Genomic DNA, 24588 nt, shown 5'->3' on the forward strand with positions numbered 1-24588 from the left:
AGGCATAGAGAGAGAGGAGGAAGCAGGCTCCCCGCTGAGCAGAGAGCCCGATGCAGGGCTCGATCCCAGGACCCTGAGATCATGACCCGAGCTGAAGGCAGAGGCTTTAACCCACTGAGCCACCCAGGTGCCCCTATAGTATTTCTAAAAATAGAAAACTTTGCATAAGGATCATGATTTGTAACTTAAATACGCCCTCTGCTGGGAATATCTAGTTTTGCAAACCGAGTCTTAAACAGAAATGTGATCTTAGGTTTGAAGAACACTTTTCCGCTCTCACAGACAACCACTACATGTTTAGACATGTTTAAACATCTAGACAACCACTAGATTTTTAATAATTTGGTAGACACTTTACCCATAGTATCTCCCCCACCTCTGGTCCCATGGGGTAGGCCTTGTCTGTACGCAGTGTGCTCGCTCCTGACTAGTAGAAAACAGAGAGAGAAACTGATCTCTAAATATTACATACAAAGTATGTCTGAAATTCTACCCAATTCTACCAATAAGGCTTCATCGTATATTGCCCCATCTTAATATCTTTTTAAATACAAATGTCTTGGGGTGCCTGGGTGGCTCAGTCGGTTAAAGCCTCTGCCTTCAGCTCAGCTCATGATCCTGGGGTCCTGGGATCAAGCCCAGCATTGGACTCTCCGCTCAGTGGGGGGCCTGCTTCCTCCTCTCTCTCTGCCTACTTGTGATCTCTGTCTGTGAAATAAATAAATAAAATCCTTTTTAAAGTCTTAAATAAATGAATAAATACATAAATACTTAAATAAATACAAATGTTTCTTGTAAGGAATATATCCAAGGAGATGTCCACAGAGGTGGGGTGAGTATTTCAGAGTTCTCAGAAATATCTCAGTGAGTGAAGAACCAAAAGATAATTCTCAGTTTTCCCACAGTTCCATCTAGGTGCAGGCTCTGAGTCTCCACAGGCAGACATTTTTTAAAAACCTTTGAATTTCTAAAATATACTTTTCCTGAATTTAAAATGGTATACAGAGAGTTAAACTTTTATTGCCCAAATTTACAAGTATTTGATCAATCAGTTCATTTATTTCAAACCGAGAATTAAAGTTTAAAAAATACTTGCCTCCGAGGTCTTAAAAAAAAAACCTTTCTATTTCTCAATGTTTCTATGTCTTGTACAAACAGTACAGCCCTTCTATTTCTCGATGTTTCTATCTCTTGTACAAATAGTACATGGATTACATGGAAGGCATATTAGATACTGGTGGTCCCTGATGGAAAGAGACCAGCTTGTTGCAACATGAGGCTATGAACCATGAAGGAGGATATTATTTGGGGACAGAAAACAACTGTGGCGATTAATCACAGTGATTTCAAATTCATCTTGTGAAATCAGAAAAAAAAAAAATCTTTAATCCCCCCTCCAAGTTCATGAGAATCCCAAAATATATCCACATAGGACCAGAACTGTTCTTTGATGCTGCAGGATGGGTGGAAAGGGAAGCAGCAGAGCTCTCTTCTCCCAATGCCCCTTCTCTGACCGTAGAGCATTCCTCCTAGGAGTCAGGACAAGCCTGGGATTCTACTAACACAGAACCAAAAACACCTTTGGAATCTACCAGCATGCAATTAGGCACACACAGGCCTGCCTGCAAACTGAACCAAAGTGAGAGGGTTTTATGAAGGTGCTAGTTGGGGCAGACACTGAGCCATCTAGGAATGAGGCGCCCAGGAGACCTCAGTCATGCGGCAAGAACCAAAGGGATCTCATCCCAGGGAGACCAGACACAGGCCTGCAACAGGCCAACCAGCTGCACCTGGGATGAGAAATTAGAGCTTCCCAGTAAAAAAGGTTTTTCTGCTCCCTGGGCTTTCTTTATTGCTTTCTAGTTTATTTGGTAACCGTATGCAAAAGCATACTGTTTTTCCTACATTTAGGCCAGCATTTCAGTATTTTCTTTTAATATATGAACATTTTTTTCTGATTATAAAAATAGTATATGGTCTATGCAATTTGGAAAATTCAGAGAAAATATAGAGAAGAAAATAAAAATCAACCATCATCCTGCCCACCAGAAATAACCTCTAATAAAACTTTTAACTTCAGTCTTTCACAATGCATGTATTTTTTACAAATTAAATTTTAAAATTATAGTTTTACAAATTAAAATGAGGATTATGTATTGTTATTGTGTATCTTTTTATTTTCTTGGTTATGAAACATTTTTCCACATCTGGTCAAAATTCTTCAAAACATCATGTACTGGGGCGCCTAGGTGGCTAAATCCGTTAAGCGTCTGCCTTCAGATTAGGTCATGATCTCAGGGTCCTGGGATGGCGCGTCCCATGTCAGGCTCCCTGTTCAGGGGGGAGTCTGCTTCTCCCTCTTCCTCTCCCCCTCCCTCCACATTCATGCTCTCTCTCCCAAATAAATAAATAAATAAATAAATAAAATCTTTAAAAATTTTTTTTAAAAATCATGTATTGAGATTGGTTGGTAATCTGCTACAAATAATAGTACCATAAATTTTTATAACTTCTAAATGGTTGGCCAAGTTGTTTCAAACTTTGTCCCATTATTAAAAATGGTATGATGTAATATTTTCACTATTAATGATGAAATGTACATATCTTCATCTCTGACTACTTTGTTAGGATAGATTGCAAGAATATAGAATCAGGAGGTATGGGGTTTTTTTGTTTGTTTTTAAGATTTCATTTACTTATTTGACAGACAAGAGATCACAAGTAGGCAGAGAGAGGGGAGGAAGCAGGCTCCCTGCTGAGCAGAGAGCCTGAGGCGGGCCTTGATCCCAGGACCCTGAGATCATGACCTGAGCCGAAGGCAGAGGCTTAGACCACTGAGCCACCCAGGCCCCAGGAGGTATGTTTTGAAGCTCTTCATACCTATCTCAAAATTGCTTTCTAAAAAGGTATTATTGGAACGCCTGGGTGGCTCAGTTGGTTGGACGACTGCCTTCGGCTCAGGTCATGATCCGGGAGTCCTGGGGAGTCCTGGGATCGAGTCCCGCAGAGGGCTCCCAGTTTCACGGGGAGTCTGCTTCTCCCTCTGACCTTCTCCTCGCTCATGTTCTCTCTCACTGTCTCTCTCTCAAATAAATAAAATCTTTAAAAAATAAATAAATAAATAAATAATAAAAAAAAATAAAAAGGTATTATCAATTTATACTCTTATTAACAGCCAATGTGAGTGTCCATTTTACCTTGCCAGCACTGATAATTATAAAATTCTAATTTTTGTTGATTTGATGGCTGGAAAACAGTAATTCATTTCATCTACACTTTGTTTTGCCAGGTGGTTAAATAGTTTTCTTCCACTGACTATCTGTTATGGGCTAATTGTGTTCCCTCAAAATTCATGTGTTCAGTGTGATGATATTTGGAGATGGGACCTCTAGCAGGTATTCAGGGCTGGATGAGGTCATGAGAATAGGGTCCTCATGATAGAATTAGCACTGTTATAAAAAGACACACCAGCCAGCTTGCTCTCTCTCTCTCTCTGCCATGGGAGACACAGTGAGAAGGCAGGTGTCTGCAAGCCAAGATGGGTGCCATCACCAGAACCCACCCACGTGGGCACCCTCATTTCATACTGTGAGCTCTGGAACTATGAGAAGACAAATTTCTGTGACTTAAGCCCCCCAGTACAATGGTATTTTGTTATGGCAGCCCAGGAAGACTAAGACACTAGCCATCTCTGATTTTGCATACATTTTATTTGTCCTTTATTGGGATGGGCTTCATCTAGAAGGACTAGGGAGGTAGCTATAACAGTATCCAAAGAGAGACAACCCCAGAGAATGAGAACTTCAGAAGGACCGAACCAAGGCCACTTATTCAATCTCCATCTGTGTCACCGAAAGTCTCCCCTAGAGTCCTTCTCAGCTGTGGGGTTTATTTTGTTTTGTTTGTTTTGTTGAGAGAGAGAGAGAACACATGAGCACCAGGGTAGGTGAGGGGAGGGGCAGAGGGAGAGATCGAATCTTAGGCAGGCTCCACACCCACCACAGAGCCCAAGGCGGGATTCGATCTCATGACCCCGAGATCAAGACTCTAGCCAAAAATCAAGAGTCAGGGACTTCCTGGGTGGCTCAGTGTTGGTTAAGCCTCTGCCTTCAGCTCAGGTCATGATCTCAGGGTCCTGGGATCGGTCCAGGGTCCCGCATCAGGCTCTCTGCTAGGCAGGGAGCCTGCTTCCTCCTCCCTCTCTCTCTGCCTGCCTCTATGCCTACTTGTGATCTCTGTCAAATAAATAAAATCTTAAAAAACAAAAAACAAAAGTATCAGATGCTTAACTGACAGAGCCACCCAGGCACCCCTCCGCTGTGGATTTAAAAGGATCTGTGGTTTGAAACAACAAACCACATCAAACGTTTGTCCAGTCAGGCTGCTGTAACAGAACACTATAGACTGAGTGACTTATAAAGAACAGAAACTTCTCAATATAAATTTATTTCTAGAAGCTGGGAAGTCCATGATCCAAGTACAGGAAGATTCTGTGTCTGGTGAGAGGTGCTTCCTGGTTCACAGACAGCTGTCTTCTCACAGTGCCCTCACATGATGGACGGGAGAGGGATGTCCCTCAGGCCTCCTTATAAGGGCACTAATCCCATTCATGAGGGCTTTACCTCATGACTTAACTCCCAAAGGCCTCATCTCCAATACCATGACATGGGAGACTAGGTTTCAACATAGGAATCTGGGTAGACAGAACATTCAATTGACAGAGTGCTTTTATTACTTTTTTCATTTTCACAATAAAATCTATTTTTTAGATTTGAAAGTAGACATCAATTTCCTTTGGTGTGTGTGAGAACACGTGTGACCACGTGTGACCCCGCTGATCACTGGGAAGGAGGAAACCATGTTGATTGGCCATTAGACCATCCCTTCAGCCTCACTGTGCCACTCAGGCTTTTCCTGAAGTTCTAGAAGCCTTGTGCCCTTGAAAAGTACAACCTTAGAGACACAATGATCATTTCCGGGTCCAGGGTAATTTTCCTTGGCTTATTACACATGTTAATATAGTTGAGACCTGCACTGTCTAATATAGTAGGAACTAATTACATGTGGCTATTGAGAACTTCAGACATGGCTAGTCTAAATTGAGATAGGCTGTTTAAGTGTAAAATACCCACCCAATTTTGAAAACTTAATATGATTCTATTTATATTGAGTCCATGTTGAAATGATTACGTTCTGGGACTGGTTTTATAAAATATATTATTAAAGGGCACCTGGGTGGCTCAGTGGTTTAAAGCCTCTGTCTTCGGCTCAGGTTATGATCACATGGTCCTGGGATCGAGCCCCACATCGGGCTCTCTGCTCAGCAGGGAGCCTGCTTTCCTCTCTCCCTCTCTCTGCCTACTTGTGATCTCTCTGTCAAATAAATAAAAAAAAAAAATCCTTAAAATATATATATATATTATTAAAATTAGCTTCACCCATTTATGTTTCTTTAGTGTTTCACAGGACACCCAAATAGATAAATGCACAGAGAATGCAAGAGAAATGTCAGGACTAAAGACAGCTTCAGATTCACAGCCGCAAGTGCCCAAAGCCACTGACAAATTTTCTACTAGCACATGGTAGCTGTCCAGCAAACATTTGCTGGTGGAGTGGTCTGACGTCCCCTCCTTACCACTCTTGCTGTCCCCCAAGAGAAAAAAGGCTGGCTGGTGCCAAGACCCTAATTTGTTGTTTGAAAAATGTTACCTGACTAACATGAGTTGAACATACAATCCAGTGGTCTTTGAGATGGGTGTACAAACCTCTAGGAACCCCAAACCTTTTCTCCTTGTGTGTACAGGATAATCGGCCGTGGCTCCCAGGGCTGCACACTTCCCCATGGACATCCGGAGATGGTATATCTCTGTCCTGGCACTCCAACCAGCAACTTGACATCAACTGGCCTGGATCACATCTTGCCTTCTCTCGTGATTACCACCACCCACATTGTCACAGACACTGTGGCCAGAGAACCTTATTGTTGGAAGCCAATAAGGGCTGGACCACCGGGGACAGAGATAGTCCGTTTCCCTGAAGCATATGGTCTATGTGGGGAAGAGGAAGGTTATAGAAGAACATAAGAAATATTGGAAGAGGGAAACGCATATTGTGTGGGCAACTTTTTAATGTCCAGTGTACATCTACTCCTGGGGAACACAGAAAGGGAAGAGGAAAAGAAGGGATAAATATGTGGAAGGGTTGAAACCCACTTACTGGGTGACACTGCTGTGATTCCCATCTTATTTGTCCACATAATGCTTGTAACTACAACTTGATCCCAGATTCCCCTTGTATGAGCAAGCCACTTGTGGCTAATTATATGGCCATGACAATATCTCCCATCCCACGGGCTACTGTCACAGCATAACTTTAATATGCCTCCCATCATGAAGTGGGGTCTATAGTCCCTCCTCTTAAATCTCAGTGAAATAATGTTATGTTGACTTCTGAGCCGAGGTCACACATGGTGGTATAACTTCTACCTAGTTCTCTGGAGATGCTTGCTCTTAGAACTGAGCCTCCATACTGTGGGGAAGTCCAAGTTGCTCATGAAGAGGCCCATTTGGAGAAACCAAGTCTCCTGGCTCACAGACATAGCTGACCCTCTGCCCCCAACCAACGCCCAGCACCAACTTTCCAGGTATGTGAGCAAACTATCTTGAAAGTGGGTGTTTAATTTCTGTTCATCCACCCCAGATGGTACCACATGGAGCAGAGACACGCTCTCCCTGAAAAACCTTTCAGAATTCAGATTTTTGAGCAAACAAAATGATTCTTGCTGCTTTAAGCCACTAAGTTTTGTGGCTGTATTACAAGGCAACGGATAACTGATACAACGAGCAAATAGAAAAGAACTACATAGCCCAAGGAAACTGGTCTAGCATCCATCCCTAGCTATGTACATTATGAGAAAAAAACACCCAGCCATTGCTATCCTTTGACATTTTATTATGGAAAACTTCAAACATACAGAAAGTAAACGAGTATCATGAACCCCTATGAACCCATCACTCAGTTTCAACAGTTACCCCATTCCGAGAGTCTTCAAAGTTATTCATGTTAACAATGATTTTTAAAATAACAACACTTTAAAGAAAACAGGAAATGCTAGATAAAATGGATGAAAACATGCAAAATTTTCATCAAAATTTATAAAAAAGAATCAACTGATAATCCTGAAATGGAAAAATATACTGCTGGAAATTAAGAATCCATTTGATATATTTAATAGTAGACAGGACACAGCATAAAGCAGAATCAATAAACTTGAAGACAATCAGTGAAAAATATCCAAGTTTGAGCACAAAGGGAAAAAGAAGGAAAAAAACAGTACGGGGGGGGGGGGGAGCCTAACATATTGATGATTGGAGTCCCAGAAGAAGAAGAGAGAATTGGGTAGAAACATTATTTGAAAATGGTCAAAAACGTCCCAAAACTGATGACAAGTATCAATCAATAGAATCGGTATTTAAGTCAGTAAGTCAAGCAGGGTGTTTTGTTTTGGTTTTTCAATCAGCTCTGTGCAAGCATGTGCAGGGAAATGATACTCAGGTTTTATTTAAGATAGGTAGGTGAAATTCAGAAGAGGTTGAGTATACAGGAAATCTATGATTAAAAAAAATTTACATCTTCCAAAGTTTGCAGAAGATGGGTTTTAGAAGATCTTTAGTCCTGTCAAATTGGGTCAGATGAAGAACTACGCAGGCTTAAGAGGCACAGGGCAATTCATCCTGATAGTCTCCTAGGGGAAGCGGGTAACCGGGTTAAGGTGGGAGTGTGGGCCCCGGAAAACCGCTCCCTTGCTCCTACCGCTAATGTGGTGCCAGAAGGGAAAGAGGGACTCCTCATGAGAATATCGCCTTAGGCAAAGGGCTCTACTGAAGGCCTCTCTCCTCTGGGAGCGATGTGGTAGGCTGGGGAGCAACGGGGGTTTGTACCCAAAGGAGGGACCAAGGATCCTCTGCCAGCCTCCTAAGTGTTATGGCAAGTGGAGAGCAAGAGGAGGAGAGGCTTTCACTTCCCTGGTGTTCCCTGACCCTCAACTCAAGTCCACTTCTGCTACCTACTCCACAGCCAATCTAGAGTGAGTCATCACTCAGAAGAGCTCAATCCTAAAATCTTAAACACAAACATTCCGCTTTCTGACCCCTACCCTCCTACTCTTCCAGCTCCCTCCCTCCATGACTCCCTCTACCCTCTTTACTCCTTAGGATCCTCTACTTTCTGCCCGTCTATCAGTGTCAGGAACTGTTCCCGCTTCCCACCTAGTCCCTCTGCCCATCCCTCAGACACTCTAAAAAGCTTAGCTCCTTCACCACCACCGCCCCTCCAAACTATATGCCTGGCAAACGCCTATCCTGGATGAAGTCAACCCTTATTTTTATACCTACATCTGGTTTACTGTTACTTAAGAAAATCACTCAGTGGGGAGGATGAGTACCATGCTTCTACCTATTTTCAAACATAATTGTATGGAAGTAAAACATGAATGAAATTCAGCAGAAAAAAATTAAAACAATACAGAGGTATATGGAAAAAATTAAAAAAAAAATAAAGCCATCCCCCCAACATTTGCTTTAAAAGTTTTGTGTATGTTCTATGCATGCATTATTGTCTTAAATGTAGCTAGATATATGTACCTACATATACACACATATACATACGTATATGAAATCAGAGTAGTTACATTGTAGTAGACACTTCTGGGGCAACTTGCATTATTTTTCCTCTTTTAAAATATGTCTTGGGCACCTGGGTGGCTCCGTGGGTTAAAGCCTCTGCCTTTGGCTCAGGTCATGATCCCGGGGTCCTTGGATCAAGCTACCTGGGCTCTCTGCTCAGCAGGGAGCCTGCTTCCTCCTCTCTCTCTCCCTGCCTCTCTGCCTACTTGTGATCTCTGCCTGTCAAATAAATAAATAAAATCTTGAAAAAAAATAAAATGTCTTGGAAAGCTCTTCTTCTCAAAAAATACATACATACTTTATATACTATCCCATTCCCTTATTCATATATAAGTTATTTGCTATTTTCACAATAATGAATATCCTTGTACAGCTTTCCCGATACAGTGAAAGTCTATGCCTGAAGTGGATCTCTAGAAGTGAAATGTTTGGTCAAAGGGTGTATGTACTTAACATTTTAACAAATACTTCTAAAATACCATTCAGAAAGGCTCTATCAAATTGCCCTCCCAACTGCACAAGAGACTTACCATCCCGAGCAGGGCTCTCAACATTGGCTGGCTCCCCTCTTCTTTCCTTCCCTAGACTTCTCTCCCCCTTAATCTCCACATACCTTATCTCTGCTCCAAACCCCTTCTGCTGCCTCCAAAAGTACACTTTCTTAGCAAATATCTCACCAAATCTTTGTAGAGAAAATGGAAGTTACTTGGCTTCCTACCCCCCAAACAACAAAACCTACCCACCCCTCTCCTGTCCTCCTTCCTCCTAATGACCGGGTAGGGTACAGTCTCCTCGGGTTAGGGCAATCCCGGCCGGCCGTGGGCTCCTTCCCTTCACGAAGGGCTGGCTGCCTTCCGTAGGGGTCTCAGCGTCCACTCTCGCTCAGCTGACCTGAAATCTATCCTCTGCCTTCATCACACAAGCTCACCGTGTGCCAAACCTACCATACCTCCTCCTAGGTGACACTACTGCCCACTCTCTTCATAGAGCCGCACTCTTCTAATTTTGCTCCTCTGTCTCTAGAACACGTTCTCCGCGGTCCTCCGCGGTCCTCAGGCCCCTCTTGACCAGACCTTAACGTCTGGAGTGCGCGGTTGCTGTCCCCGGGGCCCTGCGCTCTTTCTCCGGGGAACATGTCACCCTTCCCCTCCTTTCCGCCACCATCGCCCCCTCTGTCTTCTCCTCTCTGATCTGTGTCTTCAGCCCAGACGGCCAGTCTATTCGAGGCTGACTTCATCCTCTCCCATTCCGCTCCTCATACCCTCCACTCGCTCTCCGGCCAGACCCTAGCCCCTCCTCCGGGAAATCGCCGGGGTCCTCTCCCTTTTAACTCCGCCGCCACGTGGCGCCAGTACCTCGCAGACCTGAGGAATGTAGTTCTCCTTGAAGTAGTTCCTCAGCTGGGGGTTGGCAGTGCGTAGCGAGGCCATGACCAGAGGCCCCACTGAAACTCCCCGCCGGCCCTCCGCGTCCCCGGAAGCAGGCGCCGCGCCCAGGCCGGGGACTAGCGCGTCCCGGCGTTGCCCCGGCAACTGCGGGGCAGGGAGGGGCGGGCGCGGCGGAGTGAGGTCCGCGCCCCGTAGGCGGGGCGGGGGCAGGGGAGCAGCCAAGAGTGCGGCGGGAGGAAGGTGGGCCTCGGCCCCGGCGGCAGCCAGCAGAAGTCCGTCTTCGGGCAGCGGCGGCGGCAGCCTCCGGGGACTCCCTTCGGGTCGCGCAGTCCCTGAGGCTCCGGACTAGTCCTGCCCCCCGTCCCGCCTCTGCCAGGCCGCCGGGACGCTCCGGGGCCGCAGGGGGCGGTCTTGCTAGTCTGGCAGGGTCGTTTCCGGGAGGCGGAGCTCAGACCCTATTTCCTTTCTTCTCCGCGGGCTCGCGCTCGGTTGGCGGCGGGATCCGCTGGCTCCGGGGCCTCCTGCGCCAGGCCGAACGCTGCGCCCCAGCCCCAACGCTGCGCCCCAGCCCCGGCGGCAGCATGGGCGGCGCCCGGGACGTGGGCTGGGTGGCGGCGGGCTTGGTCCTCGGGGCCGGCGCCTGCTACTGCATTTACAAGCTGACGCGGGGGCAGCGGCAAGGCGGCCGCGGGTTTCGGCTGCGCGCCTCGCGCTCCGCAGGTGAGGCCACGGGATGCCCGGCAGGCGGCGGGGGACAGCGGACCGGGGCTGGGTGTTAGCCCTGGGGTGAAGGTTGAAGACAGCGGGCGCTCGTGGCCTTGCCGTGCTCGCGGCCAAAGAAGCCGAGGCAGGGGAGGGCGGGAGGCTCGTGAGCACGGCCAGGTGGAGAAGCCAGGTGCAGAGGACTGATCGTCCACTTGATGGGGTGCTGTAAGGTCCGGAGCCGCCTCCTGCCTCCACATAGTTCAAAATCCCGTGATGAAAAGTTGCCCACATTTTCCTGCCTGAGTGCGGCGTCACAGCGGAGGATTGGCTGGGTTTCTCAAAAGCATGTCCACCACCTCGCACGTTAAAGCTTGCTCCGGCCTTTGTGTTACCAAGGGGATTCTCCCTACGATGGCGTGGGTGTTGCGGGGCCTGGAGCGGTAGACGAAGTCGTGTCTGCAGTTGCCCTGGGAGAAGGAAAGCTGGAGGGGTAGTTCTGCGTCCTCTCGGCCAAGCCTCAGAGGGGAGGTACCTTGAAGTCACTGTGGTTCATACACAAAGTCGCTGAGAGATTCTGGAGATAACAGACACGGATGTACCTATCAGTTTGAAACAGTTGTCTGCTTGGGAAAGGAAACTACCCTCCGGGCGAAAAAGTGCATGGTTAGGTTGCCGTCCAAAAGTCCCGATGGGTGCGTTCGGGATTCTGAGGATTTGCTGGATGTTCTGGAGGGAAATTTCCGGTCATGGACGTTGTTACAGAAATAATTAAAAATGAATTCTCCTGGGGCGCCTGGGTGGCTCAGTGGGTTAAGCCGCTGCCTTCGGCTCAGGTCATGATCTCAGGGTCCTGGGATCGAGTCCCGCATTGGGCTCTCTGCTCGGCAGGGAGCCTGCTTCCCTCTCTCTCTCTCTCTCTCTGGCTGCCTCTCCATCTACTTGTGATTACTCTCTGTCAAATTAATAAATAAAATCTTTAAAAAAAAATGAATTCTCCTGCCAACCAAGAAATTCCTCTCTGCAAATACAGAAAAGAACTAAAGTTTTATTGTTGAGTAAGCATTAAACTAGATTGCTGTGCTCATCCCAGGCAGTCACCTAATGGGATTGAATAGAGAATTCTCACCCCTTTATGTATCTAGGCAGATATCTATTTCATACCACCTGCATGTTATCCAGAAAGACAGTAACTTGTCTTTAAGAAAAGGCTTGACAGCACCATTTACACATAATTCATCGTAAATTCACTGGTAATTGACGTGGCAATTTGTTTCAGCTAATTGCTTTTATCCAAAGGAAACGTAAGACTTCTCAGCATCTTTATGACAAGCAGGTGGTTACAACATAGAACCAGGTGGTGAGGCTAAATTCAGAGACCTGGGCTCCACCTTTTTTATGTTTACATTTTAAACAGATGACCCCAAATCCCATAAGAAAGACTTTCTTGGGTTGTAAACTGGCAGGAGAGTTACTTAGCTTTTAAAAAGATGTCATGTATATTAAGGAGACAAAGGAATTTCAGTTATAGCTCGTTCTTGAACAAGGGGAATGTGAGCTGCACAGGATTACTTACATGGAGGTTTTTTGTTTGTTTTTCAGTATAGGTACAGTTCTGTAAGTGTATTTTCCTTATGATTTTCTTAACATTCTCTCTAGCTTATTTTATTGTAATAATACAGTACATAAGACATATCACATACAAAATCTATGTTAACTGTTTTCAGTAAGGCTTTCAGTTCATCGCAGTCTATTAGTAGTTAAGTTTGGGAAAATCCAAAATTATACGTGGATTTTGGCACCCCTAAACTCTTCATTGTTCAAGGGTGAGCTGTACAAGTTTACTCAAGGAAATACTCCGAGAAAACAGTAGGGAGAAGGTCTGTTTCCCTTTAGGGACAAAGGAAAAAGCAATTTTCAAAAAAAGGTTTTTATTTACCCTGACTTACAAAGCCTAATTTGTTTGTGTGTGAAAGAGATTTCTGGATTCAGATACCTTCTCACTTACACTGATTGAACCTGGTGAACACTGACAAAGTCAGTGTTTTAAACTTATTTTACCAGTTCCAAAGTCACCCTTACCTTAAGTCAGGCACCTTACAAAATAAGGTGCTCCTGGTCCCTTCTTCCTGAAACTACCCCTTTATCTTTTTTTTTTTAAAGATTTTATTTATTTATTTGACAGAAATCAGAAGTAGGGGACGCCTGGGTGGCTCAGTGGGTTAAAGCCTCTGCCTTCAGCTCAGGTCATGATCTCAGGGTCCTGGGATCGAGCCCCACATCGGGCTGTCTGCTCAGCCGGGAGCCTGCTTCCCCCCCCTCTCTCTGCCTGCCTCTCTGCCTACTTGTGATCTCTCTCTCTCTCTCTGTCAAATAAATAAATAAATAATCTTTAAAAAAAAAAAAAAGAAATCAGAAGTAGGCAGAGAGGTGGGGGTGGGGGGGTAGGGAAGAAGGCTCCCTGTGGAGCAGAGAGGGTGTGAGGAAGTGGGGGGAAAGCAGGATCCCCATGAAGCAGAGAGCCGGATGCAGGGCTCAATCCCAGGACCCCGAGATCATGACCAGAGCCCAAGGCTGAGGCCTAACCCACTGAGCCACCCAGGCGCCCCACCCCTTTATCTTTGAAGAAGACTTAACAAGTATCCATTTTTTTCAGCATCATGTTTAGATTTTTGAAGATGATCTTTTTTGTTGTAATTGAGATAAAATTGACATAAAATACTGTATTAATGATAGGTATACAATATGATATGTGGCTATGTATATATTTGATATAAAATATATGTAATATGTATATATTTGGTTTGATTTGATATACTTGGTTCAGGTATCTGTACATATTGCAGAATAATCACCGTGAAAAGTTTAGTTGACATCTCTCACTTCATAGGCACAGATTTTTTGTTGTTGGGATGAGAACTTCTAAGATTTACTCTCAGCAACTTTCAAGTACATAATACAGTATTGCTTGCTAACTGTAGTCATCAAGCTGTACATTACTTTCCCAATATTTACATATCTTTAAACTTGTGCTTCTCATCACTTTCATCCATTTTACACTCCCCCTTCGCCTGCCTCTGGCAACCCCAGTCATGAATCTATTTTTATTCGTGAATTTGATTTTTTCCTTTTTTTTGTTTTAGATTCGACATATAAGTGAGATTATGTCATATTTGTTTTTTCTTTCCTGTCTGACTTGTTTCACGGAGAATCATGCCCTCAGTGTTCACCCGGGTTGTTGCAGATGGCAGGATTTCCTTCTTGTTATGGCTGAGTAATAATCCACTATTTCAGTTTTCCTATATATATGTAGACCACATTTTCTTTATCCATTCATCTATCAATGAAAACTGAGGTTGTTTCTGTGTCTTCCTGTTATAAATAATGTTGCAGTGAACATGGGGATGCATATGTCTTTTCAAGATAATAATTCTTTTTCTTCACATAAATACCCAGAAGTGAAATTGCTAGATCTGCGTGCTAGTTGTATTCTTAATGTTGTGGAACGTCCAAACGGTTCCATAGTGGCCGCACCATTTACATAGTCTCCAGCAGTGGACCAAGGTTCCCTTTTCTCTACACCCTCACCAACACTTGTTATCTCTTATCTTTTTGTTTTTGTTTTTGTTTTTAAATCTCTTATCTTTTTGATACTAGTATTCTAACAGGTGTGAGGTGATACCTCATTGTGGTTTTGATTTGCCTGTTACTGATGATTACAGATGTTGAGCACTATTTCACGTATCTGTTGGCCACTTATATGTCTTTGGAAAAAATGGCTATTCAGATCCACTGCTTATTTTTTTAACGATTACTTGGGTTTTTTCCCATTGAGTTGCATGAGTTCTTTATATTTTGGATATTAACTGCTTATCAGCTAAATGATTGGGGGATATTTTCTCCCATTCCATAGGTTGCCTTTTCATTTTATTGATGGTTTCCTTTGCTGTGCAGAAGTTTTAAAATCTGATAGTCCACTTGTTTATTTTCGTTGCTTTTGGATTTGGTGTCAAATCTAAAAAATCATGCAAAAACCTATGTCAGTGAGCTTACTGCCTACACGTTCTCCTGGGAGTTTGATGGTTTGAAGTCTTTTATGTTCAAGACTTGATGATAAGTTGATTTTTGTGTCTGATATAAGAGTGGCCCAGTTTCATCTTTTTATGTGGCTGTCCAGGTTTCCCAGCACCATTTCCTGGAGCTGATGAAGTCTTAGAATATAAGTGAGGTTCGGTGGGGTGAGGTCCGGAGCCAATGACCAAGAAAGAATTCTTGAGACATTTTTGGTGCAAAATGGTGGTTTATTAAAGCCCCGGGACAGGACCCATGGACAGAAAGGGCTGCTGCCCGGGGGCTGTGAGGAGTGGTCTATTATACACTTGCAAGTTGGAAGGGGATCGGGAATGGCCTAAGTGTCTAAGGAATTTTGGAAGCAAGATTTCCAGGACCTTGAGGGGCTAGCTGTTGTTGGGCAAAAGGTTATTCATTACCGTGAATAAAACCTTTTCCTGAGACCCTTTAGATGTATATCAGCGGGCCCTGTGCTTGGGAATGATTGTCCACACTATCTTGGAGGGTTTAGAGATAAAGTTTCCCAATGAATTGTAGAGTAGAACTTAAAGGATCCTGGTGGGGGGGGGGGGGTAGGGGTCAGTAGGCCAGGATTGCCTTTGCCCTAAGCAAAGTGTTAGGCGAAGGCAGTTGAGTCCCTAGAGGAATGTCACTCTGCCAGTTTCAAGGGCTTGTCAGTGGATAAGGAAATTAATAATTTTTCTTCTGCCTGTTTCCCACATCTGAGCCACTGTCTTTTCCCCATTGTATTTCTTTGGGTGCTTTGTCATAAATTAATTGGCTGTAAATGCATAGGTTTATTTCTGGGCTGTCCTGTTCCATTGATCTGTGTGTCTGTTTTTATGCCAATATTCTACAGTTTTGATTACTGTAACTTTGTAATGTATTTTGAAGTCAGGGACCACAGTGCCTCCAGCTTTGTCCTCAAGATTGCTTTGGCCATTTAGGGTCTTTTCTCATTCCATACAAATTTTAGGATTGTTTATTCTATTTCTGTGAAAATGCCATTGGAATTTTGGTAGGGATTGCATTGGATCTGTAAATGGCGTTGGGTAATATGGACATTTTATTAGTTCTTCCTGTCAATGAGCAGGAATAGCTTCCTCTTTATCTGTATTTTCTTCAGTTTCTTTCATCAGCGCCTTACAGTATTCTGTGGATAGGTTTGTATACCTCCTTGGTTAAATTAAATCCCTAGGTATTTTGTTCTCTTTGATGTAAATGTAAATGGAGTTGTTTTCTTTTCTTTTTTTTTTTTTTTTTTTTCTTCTTGGAGTTATTTTCTTAATCTCTCTTTCTGATAGTTTGTTATTAGCATATAGAGATGCATTTCATTTTCTTATATTGATTTTGTATCCTGCGATTTTCCTGAACCTGTGTATTCGCAGCTTTTTGGTGGAGTCTTGAAGGATTTCTCTATATAATGTTGTCGGCAAAGAGTTTTACTTTTTCTTTCTAATGGGATGGCTTTTATCTCTTTTTGTTGTCTAATTGCCCTAGCCAAGACTTCCAGTACTGTGAATAAAAACTGAATAAAATGTGAATAAAAACTGTGAATAAAAATGGTGGAGTGGACATCCTTCTCTTGTTCTGGGTGTTAGAAGAAAAGCTCTCACTCATTCGTTCACCACTGAGTATGATGTTAGCTGTGACTTTAATCTAAATGGCCTTCATTACGTTGAGGTACAGTCACTCTCTACCCTCTTAGTGTTGAGAGTTTTATCATGAATGGATGTTGGGTACTGTCCAATGCTCTTTCTGCATCTGTTGAGATGGTATGATTTTTATCTTTCATTTCGTTACGGCGGTGTGTCATACGGATTGATTTGCTGCTGTTGAGCCATGTTTGCTTCCTGGGGTACATTCCACTTGATCATGGTGTATGACTTTCTAATGTTTTGTTTGCTCATATTTTGTTGAGGCTTTTTACATCTGTATGCATCATGGATTTTGGCTTGTAATTTTCTTTCTTTGTGGTGGTTCTTGTCTGATTTTGGTATCCAGGTAATAGGGCTTTGTAAAATGGGTTTAGAAGTGTTCCCTCCTCTTCTGTTCTAGGGAGAGTTTGAGGATTGGTATTCTTCTGCGAAGAATTTGGTAGAATTAATTAGTGAAGCCCTGTGGTCTTGGACTTCTGTTTGTTGGGACTTTGTTGATTACTAATTTAATCTCCTTACTAGTAACTGGTGTGATAAGATTTTTTGTTTCTTCGGTTCATTTTTTGTAGATTTTATATTTCTAGGAATTTTTCCATTTCTTCTAGATTGTTCAGTTGTTAGCATATAATTGTTCCTAATATCCTCTTGTGATCCTTTGGTGGTTTTTTTCCTTTGTATTTTTGTGATATCAATTGTGTCTCTTTTCATTTCATTGGTAAGTGAAGCCACTCTCTCTCTCTGTTTTCTTGGTAAGTGTAGCCAATGGTTTGCCTATTTTGTTCCTCTCTTCAGTAAACCAGTTCTTGTTTCATTGATCTTTCCATTGTGTTCCTACTCATTTATTTCTGCTCTGCTCTTTGTTATTTCCTTCCTTCTAACGTTGGGCTTTGTTCTTTTTATGGGTCCTTAGGTGTAAAGTTAGGTTGTTTATTTGAAATCTTTCAAATTCCTTCACATAAACATTTAGCACTCTGTACTTCCGTAATAGGGCTCTTTTTGCTTCGTTCCATAAGTTTTGGTATGTTGTGCTGATGAAGTTTTAGAGTGTAAGTGAGGTTCAGTGGGGTGGAGTCCAGAGCCCATGACCAAGGAAAAATTTTCTTGAGATGCCTTTGGTGCAAAATGGTGGTTTATTAAAGCACCGGGACAGGACCCATGGGCAGAAAGAGCTGCTGCTGCCCCAGGGTTGTGAGGGGTACCAGGTTATGTAACATGGTGTTGGGGGAACTTTTGTAGCAACATGGACGGGACTGGAAGAGATTATACTGAGTGAAATAAGTCAAGCAGAGAGAGTCAATTATCATATGGTTTCACTTATTTGTGGAGCATAACAAATAGCATGGAGGACAAGGGGAGATGGAGAAAAGAAAGGAGTTGAGGGAAATTGGAAGGGGAGGTGAACCATGAGAGACTATGGACTCTGAAAAACAATCTGAGGGTTTTGAAGGGGCGGGGAGGGGGTGGGAGGTTGGGGGAACAAGGTGGTGGGTATTAGGGAGGGCACGGATTGCATGGAGCACTGGGTGTGGTGCAAAAACAATGAATACTGTTACACTGAAAAGAAATAAAAAATTTAAAAAAAAAAAAAAAGATGGTGTTGGGGGAGGTAAGGAAAAAGGGAGGTTTCCGTAGAACCAGATACCAGAGGCCTTGCCATTGTCAAGGTCATTTTTCCTTTCTTAGCAAGGTATTAACCTTAAGGTAGTTGGGAGATTCCTAAAGACTGTCACTTATGTCCCACTCAAGAGTGGGGGTGGGAGAAGGTTGCGTGATGTCAGCTTCTGCTCTGTCCTCTGCCAGCCTTCTGTTCCCTAATCAGTATTTCTATCTTTATTTTTTCTCGATATTTTTTCCCTCTTTTGATTTCTTCTTTGACTCACTAGTTGTTCCGTAGCATGTTTAATCTCTATATATTTGTGAATTTTCCATTTTTCTTCTTGTAGTTCATTTCTAGTTCACTACCTTAGAGTCGACAAGTTTCTATATTAATTCAATCTTCTTAGATTTATGAAGACTTATTTTGTTGCCTATCATATAATTTATCTTGGAGAGTGTTCCATATGTGCTTAAGAAGAACATCTGTTTTGCTTTTGAATGTTTTGTAGATGTCTGTTAAGTTCATCTGGTCTAACATGTCCAATGTTTCCATATCAATTTTCTGTCTGGGTGACGTGTCCATCGATAAAACTGGAGTATTGAGGTCTCCTGCTATTGTACTACAGTCTGTTTCTCCCTTTGAGTCTGATTATATTTGCTTTATAAGGTGCTTCTGTGTTGGGTGCCTACGTATTTACAAATGTTATGTGCTCTTCTTTTGGATTGATCCTTTTATCTTCTTTGTTTCTTATTACAGTCCTTGTTTTAAAGTCTTTTGTCTGATGTAAGTGCGGCTACCCCAGCTTTTTTAAAGCTTCCATTTGCATGGAATATTGTTTTCTCTCCCTTCACTTTCCTTCTGTGTGTGTATCCATAAAGCCGAAGTGAGTTTCTTAGCAGCATATAGTTAGTCTAATATTGTGATTTTGAAAAAGAAATACATATTTATTCTTCATCCCCCTTTCTAGCACAAAGCTCCTAAAACCCTCAGAATCTTCTAAGTGCTGTGAGCTATAAAGGTATCTTTTGTTATGTTAATAGTAACTTTTGGAAAGCCCTGTAAGAATGGGGTCTTGTTACAAGGGAGGCAAACGTGATTAGAGGGCAATAAACTTAATAAGCAAAATTTTCTCTGAGTTATGTGAGCTGCTCTAGCAAATTAATTGGACCCAAAGTGGCGTTGGTGAATCTCTGATCAGAAGCACCAGTGACGGGGCGTCTCAGTTGCTCAGTCGTTAAGCGTCTGCCTTCAGCTTAGGTTGTGATCCCATGGTCCTGGGTTCAAGCCCTGCTTTGTTCTCCCTGCTCAGCAGGAAGCCTGCTTCTCCCTCTCCCACTGCCCCTGCTTGTGTTCCATCTTTTGCTGTCTCTCTCTATATATATACCAAAAAAATAAATAATCTTTTAAAAAAAATTTAAAAAGAGGAGTACTGGTGATAACTTGGGCTTGCTCCTGGCATCTGAAGTGGTGAGGGTGGGGCAGTGTTTTAATGACTGAGCCCATAACCTGTGGGGTCTGATGCAGGTAGAAAGTGTCAAAGTTGAATTGAATTGTGGAACCTGGAATTGTGTCCAGGAATTGCTTGGTTCTTTGGAAAAACTCACTCTATGTTAGAATGGGTGACCAAAATCAAAATGTAAATTGGGTCTTATTTTGGTTTGGGTTTATTTTTTTTATTAATATATAATGTATTATTTGCCCCAGGGGTCTGTGAATCATCAGGCTTACACACTTCATAGCACTTACCATACATAGCACATACCCTCCCCAGTGTCCATAACCCAACCACCCTCTCCATATCCCTGCCCCCTGCAACTCTCAATTTCTTTAGTGAGCTTAAGAGTCTCTTATGGTTTGTCTCCTTCCCAATCCCATCTTGTTTTATTTTTTTTTTTCTTCCCAGCCCCCTAAATCCCCGACTTTGCCTCTCAAATTCCTCATATCAGGGAGATCATGTTATAATTGTCTTTCTCTGATTAACTTATTTCACTCAGCATAATACCCTCTAGTTCTATCCACGTCATTGCAAATGGCAAGATTTCATTTATTTTGATGGCTGCATAGTATTCCATTGTGTATATATACCACATTTTCTTTATCCAGTTATCTGTTGATGGACATCTAGGTTCTTTCCATATTTTGGCTATTGTGGACATTGCTGCTATAAAATTGGGGTGCATGTGCCCTTTCAGATCATTACATTTGTATCTTTTTTTTTAAGCTTTTATTTATTTACTTGAGAGAGAGACAGTGAGAGAGAGCATGAACAAGGAGAAGGTCAGAGAGAGAAGCAGACTCCCCATGGAGCTGGGAGCCCGATGAGGGACTCGATCCCGGGACTCCAGGATCATGATCTGAGCCGAAGGCAGTCGTCCAACCAACTGAGCCACCCAGGCGTCCCTACATTTGTATCTTTAGGGTACATACCCAGTAGTGCAATTGCTGGGTCATAGGGTAGCTCTATTTTCAACTTTTTGAGGACCCTCCATGCTGTTTTCCACAGTGGCTGCACCAGCTTGCATTCCCACCAACAGTGTAGGAGGGTTCCCCTTTCTCTGCATCCTTGCCAGCATCTGTCGTTTCCTGACTTGTTCATTTTAGCCATTCTGACTGGTGTGAGGTGGTATCTCATTGTGGTTTTGATTTGTATTTCCCTGATGCCGAGTAACGTGGAGCAGTTTTTCATGTGTCTGTTGTCCATCTGGATGTCTTCTTTGCAGAAATGTCTATTCATGTCCTCTGCACATTTCTTTTTTTTTTTTTTTCTTAAGATTTTATCTATTTATTTGACAGACAGAGATCACAAGTAGACAAGGAGGCAGACAAAGAGAGAGGAAGGGAAGCAGGCTCCCCGCTGAGCAGACAGCCCCACGTCGGGCTCGATCCCACGACCCCGAGATCATGACCTGAGCCGAAGGCAGAGGCTTTAAACTACTGAGCCACCCAGGTCCCCCCTCTGCCCATTTCTTGATTGGATTATTGTTCGTTGGGTGCTGTTTGATAAGCTCCTTATAGAGTTTGGATACTAGCCCTTTATCTGATATGTCATTTGCAAATATCTTCTCCCTTTCTGTCATGGGTCTTTTGGTTTTGTTGACTGTTTCCTTTACTGTGCAAAAGCTTTTAACTTCGATGAAGTCCTAATAGTTCATTTTTGCCCTTGCTTCCCTTGCCTTTGGTGATGTTTCTAGGAAAAAGTTGCTACGGCTGAGGTTAAAGAGGTTGTTGCCTGTGTTCTCAAGGATTTTGATGGAATCCTGTCTCACATTGAGGTCTTTCATCCATTTGGTGTTTTCGTGTGTGATGTAAGGAAATGGTCCAGTTTCATTTTTCTGTATGTGGCCATCCAATTTTCTCAACACCATTTGTTGAAGATACTGTCTTTTTCATTGGACATTCTTTCCTATTTTGTCAAAGATTAGTTGACCGTAGAGTTGAGGGTCTATTTCTGGGCTCTCTGTTCTGTTCCATTGATCTTTGTGTCTGTTTTTGTGTGAGTACCCATGCTGTCCTGATGATTGCAGCTTTGTAATAGAGCTTGAAGTCTTGAATTGTAATGCCACCAACTTTAACTTTCTTTTTCAACATTCCTCTGGCTATTTGGGATCTTTTCTGGTTCTATTTAAATTTTAGGATTATTTGTTCCATTTCTTTGAAAAAAATAGATGGTATTTTGATAGGGATTGCATTAAATATGTAGATTGCTTTAGGTAGCAGAGACACTTTCACAATATCTGTTCTTCCAATCCATGAGCATGGAACATTTTTCCATTTCTTTGTGTCTTCCTCAATTTCTTTCATGAGTGCTTTATCATTTTCTGAGTATAGATTGTTTGCTTCTTTGGTTAGGTTTATTCCTAGGTATCTTATGGTTTTGGGTGCAATTGTAAATGGGATCGACTCCTTAATTTCTCATTCTTCTGTCTTCTTGTTGGTGTAGAGAAATGCAACTGATTTCTGTGCATTGATTTTATATCCTGACACGTTACTAAAATCCTAAACAAGTTCTAGCAGATTTGGAGTGGAGTCCTTTGGGTTTTCCACACAAAGTATCGTATCATCTGCAAAGAGTGATAGTTTGGCTTCTTCTTTGCCGATTTGGATGCCTCTGATTTTTTTGTTGTTGTTGTCTGATTGCTGAGGCTAGGACTTTTAGTACTATGTTGAATAGTAGTGGTGATAGTGGGCATCCCTGCCATGTTCCTGACCTTAACAGAAAAGCTCTTAGTTTTTCTCCATTGAGAGTGATATTCGCTGTGGGTTTTTCCAGGTGGCTTTGGTGGTATTGAGGTATGTACACTCACTCTACCCCTACACTCTGAAGAGTTTTGATCAAGAAAGGATGCTGTACTTTGTCAATAGTTTCTCAGCATCTATTGAGAGAATCATATGGTTCTTGTTTTTTATTAATGTACTATATCACCCTGATTTGCGGATGTTGAACCAACCTTGCAGCCCTGGAATAAATCCCACTTTGTGGTATTGTGGGGTTGTGGTTAATAATCCTTTTAATGTATTATTAGATCCTACTGGTTCATATTTTGTGAGAATGTTCACATCTGTGGTCATCAAGGATATTGGTCTGTAATTCTCTTTTCTGATGCGGTGTTTGGTTTTGGAATCAAGGTAATGTTGGCCTCATAAAATGAGTTTGGAAGTTTTCCTTCCATTTCTATTTTTTGGAACAGTTTCAGGAGAATAGGAATTAATTCTTCTTTAAATGTTTGGTAGAATTCCCCTGGGAAGCTGTGTGGCCCTGGGCTCTTGTTTTCTGGGAGATTTTTAAAATTTTATTTTATTTATTTATTTGACAGAGAGAGAGAGAGAGAGAGACATCACAAGTAGGCAGAGAGAGGGGGGAAAGCAGGCTCCTTACTGAGCAGAGACCCCTGATGCAGGGCTTGATCCCAGGACCCTGAGATCATGACCTGAGCCGAAGACAGAGGCTTAACCAACTGAGACCCAGGTGCCCCTGTTAGGAGATTTTTGACGACCCCTTCAATCTCCTTACTGGTTATGGGTCTGTTCAGATTTTCTATTTCTTCCTGGTTCAGTTTTGGTAGTTTATAGTCTCTAGGAATGCATCCATTTCTTCCAGATTATCAAATTTGCTGGCGTTTAGTTGCTCATATGTTCTTGTAATTGTTTGTATTTCTTTGGTGTTGGCTGTGATCTCTCCTCTTTCATTCATGACTTATTTATTTGGGTCCTTTCTCTTTTTTTATGGATAAGTCTGGCCGTGGATTTATCAATCTTATTAATTCTTTAAAAGAACCAGCTCCTAGATTCATTGATTTGTTCTGTTGTTTTTTTTTGGTTTCCATTTCATTGATTTCTGCTCTGATCTTTATTAATTCTCTTCTCCCGCTGGGTTTAGCCTTTCTTTGTTGTTCTTTCTCCACCTCCTTTAGGTGTAGGGTTAGGTTATGTACTTGAGATCTTTCTTGTTTCTTGAAAAAGGCTTGCATCACTATATACTTTCCTCTCAAGACTGCCTTTGCTGTGTTCCCACAGATTTTTGAACAGTTGTGTTTTCATTATCATTTGTTTCCATGAATTTTTTCAATTCTTCTTTAATTTCCTGGCTGACCTATTCATTCTTTAGAAGGATGCTCTTTAGTCTCCAAGTATTTGGGTTCTTTCCAACTTTCCTCTTGTGATTGAGTTCTAGCTTCAGAGAATCGTGATCTGGAAATATGCAGGGAATGGTCCCAATCTTTTGGTACTCGTTGAGACCTATTTTGTGACCCAGAATGTGATCTCTTGTGGAGAATGTTCCATGTGCACTAGAGAAAAACGTATATTCTGTTGCTTTGAAATGGAATGTTCTGAATAGATCTGTGATGTTCATATGGTCCACTGTGTCATTTAAGGCCTTTATTTCCTTGTTCTTTTGCTCGGATGATCTGTCCATTTCAGCGAGGGTGGGGGGGTGTTAAAGTCCCTTACTATTATTGTATTATTGTTGATGTGTTTCTTTGATTTTGTTATTGATTGGTTTATATAGTTGGCTGCTCCCACGTTAGGGCCATAGATATTTAAAATTGTTAGAACTTCTTGTTGGACAGACCCTTTCAGTATGATATAATGTCCTTCCTCATCTGTTATTATAGTCTTTGGCTTCAAATCTAATTGATCTGATACAAGGATTGCCACCCCAGCTTTCTTTTGATGTCCATTAGCATGGTAAATTGTTTTCCACCCACTTACTTTAAATCTCTAGGTGTCTTTGGGTCTAAAATGAGTTTCTTGTGGACAGCATATTGATGGGCTTGGTTTTTTAATCCATTCTGATACCCTGTGTCTTTTGATTGGGGCATTTAGCCCATTTAAAGTCAGGGTAAGTATTGAGAGATATGAATTTAGTGCCATTGTATTGCCTGTAAGGTAACTGTTACTGTGTATTGTCTCTGTTCCTTTCTGATCCACTACTTTTAGGCTCTCTCTTTGCTTAGAGGACCCCTTTCAATACTTCCTGTAGGGCTGGT

At 42.6% G+C, this 24588-nt stretch overlaps 2 protein-coding genes across 4 annotated transcripts in view; one reads left to right on the plus strand and one right to left on the minus strand.

Moving 5' to 3' along the window:
* FBXL13 (F-box and leucine rich repeat protein 13) overlaps positions 1 to 10164 on the minus strand; it is a 251845-nt gene extending 241681 nt beyond the window's left edge. For both annotated transcript variants that reach the window (XM_082691862.1, XM_082691861.1), the window contains exon 1: positions 10040 to 10164. In XM_082691862.1, coding sequence (XP_082547988.1) covers positions 10040 to 10114 — 75 coding nt within the window. In that variant the 5' untranslated portion in view covers positions 10115 to 10164. The remainder of the gene's footprint in view (positions 1 to 10039) is intronic.
* A 97-nt stretch (positions 10165 to 10261) lies between these two features.
* The window catches only part of ARMC10 (armadillo repeat containing 10), a 38227-nt gene continuing 23900 nt past the window's right edge, over positions 10262 to 24588 (plus strand). For both annotated transcript variants that reach the window (XR_014300846.1, XM_082691928.1), the window contains exon 1: positions 10262 to 10792. Coding sequence is in view for 1 of the 2 variants with exons in the window: in XM_082691928.1 (XP_082548054.1) it covers positions 10654 to 10792 (139 nt within the window). In the remaining variant the exon portion in view is untranslated. The remainder of the gene's footprint in view (positions 10793 to 24588) is intronic.

This window comes from Mustela nivalis, assembly GCF_964662115.1.
Source record: "Mustela nivalis genome assembly, chromosome: 12".
Classification (NCBI taxonomy): domain Eukaryota; kingdom Metazoa; phylum Chordata; class Mammalia; order Carnivora; family Mustelidae; genus Mustela; species Mustela nivalis.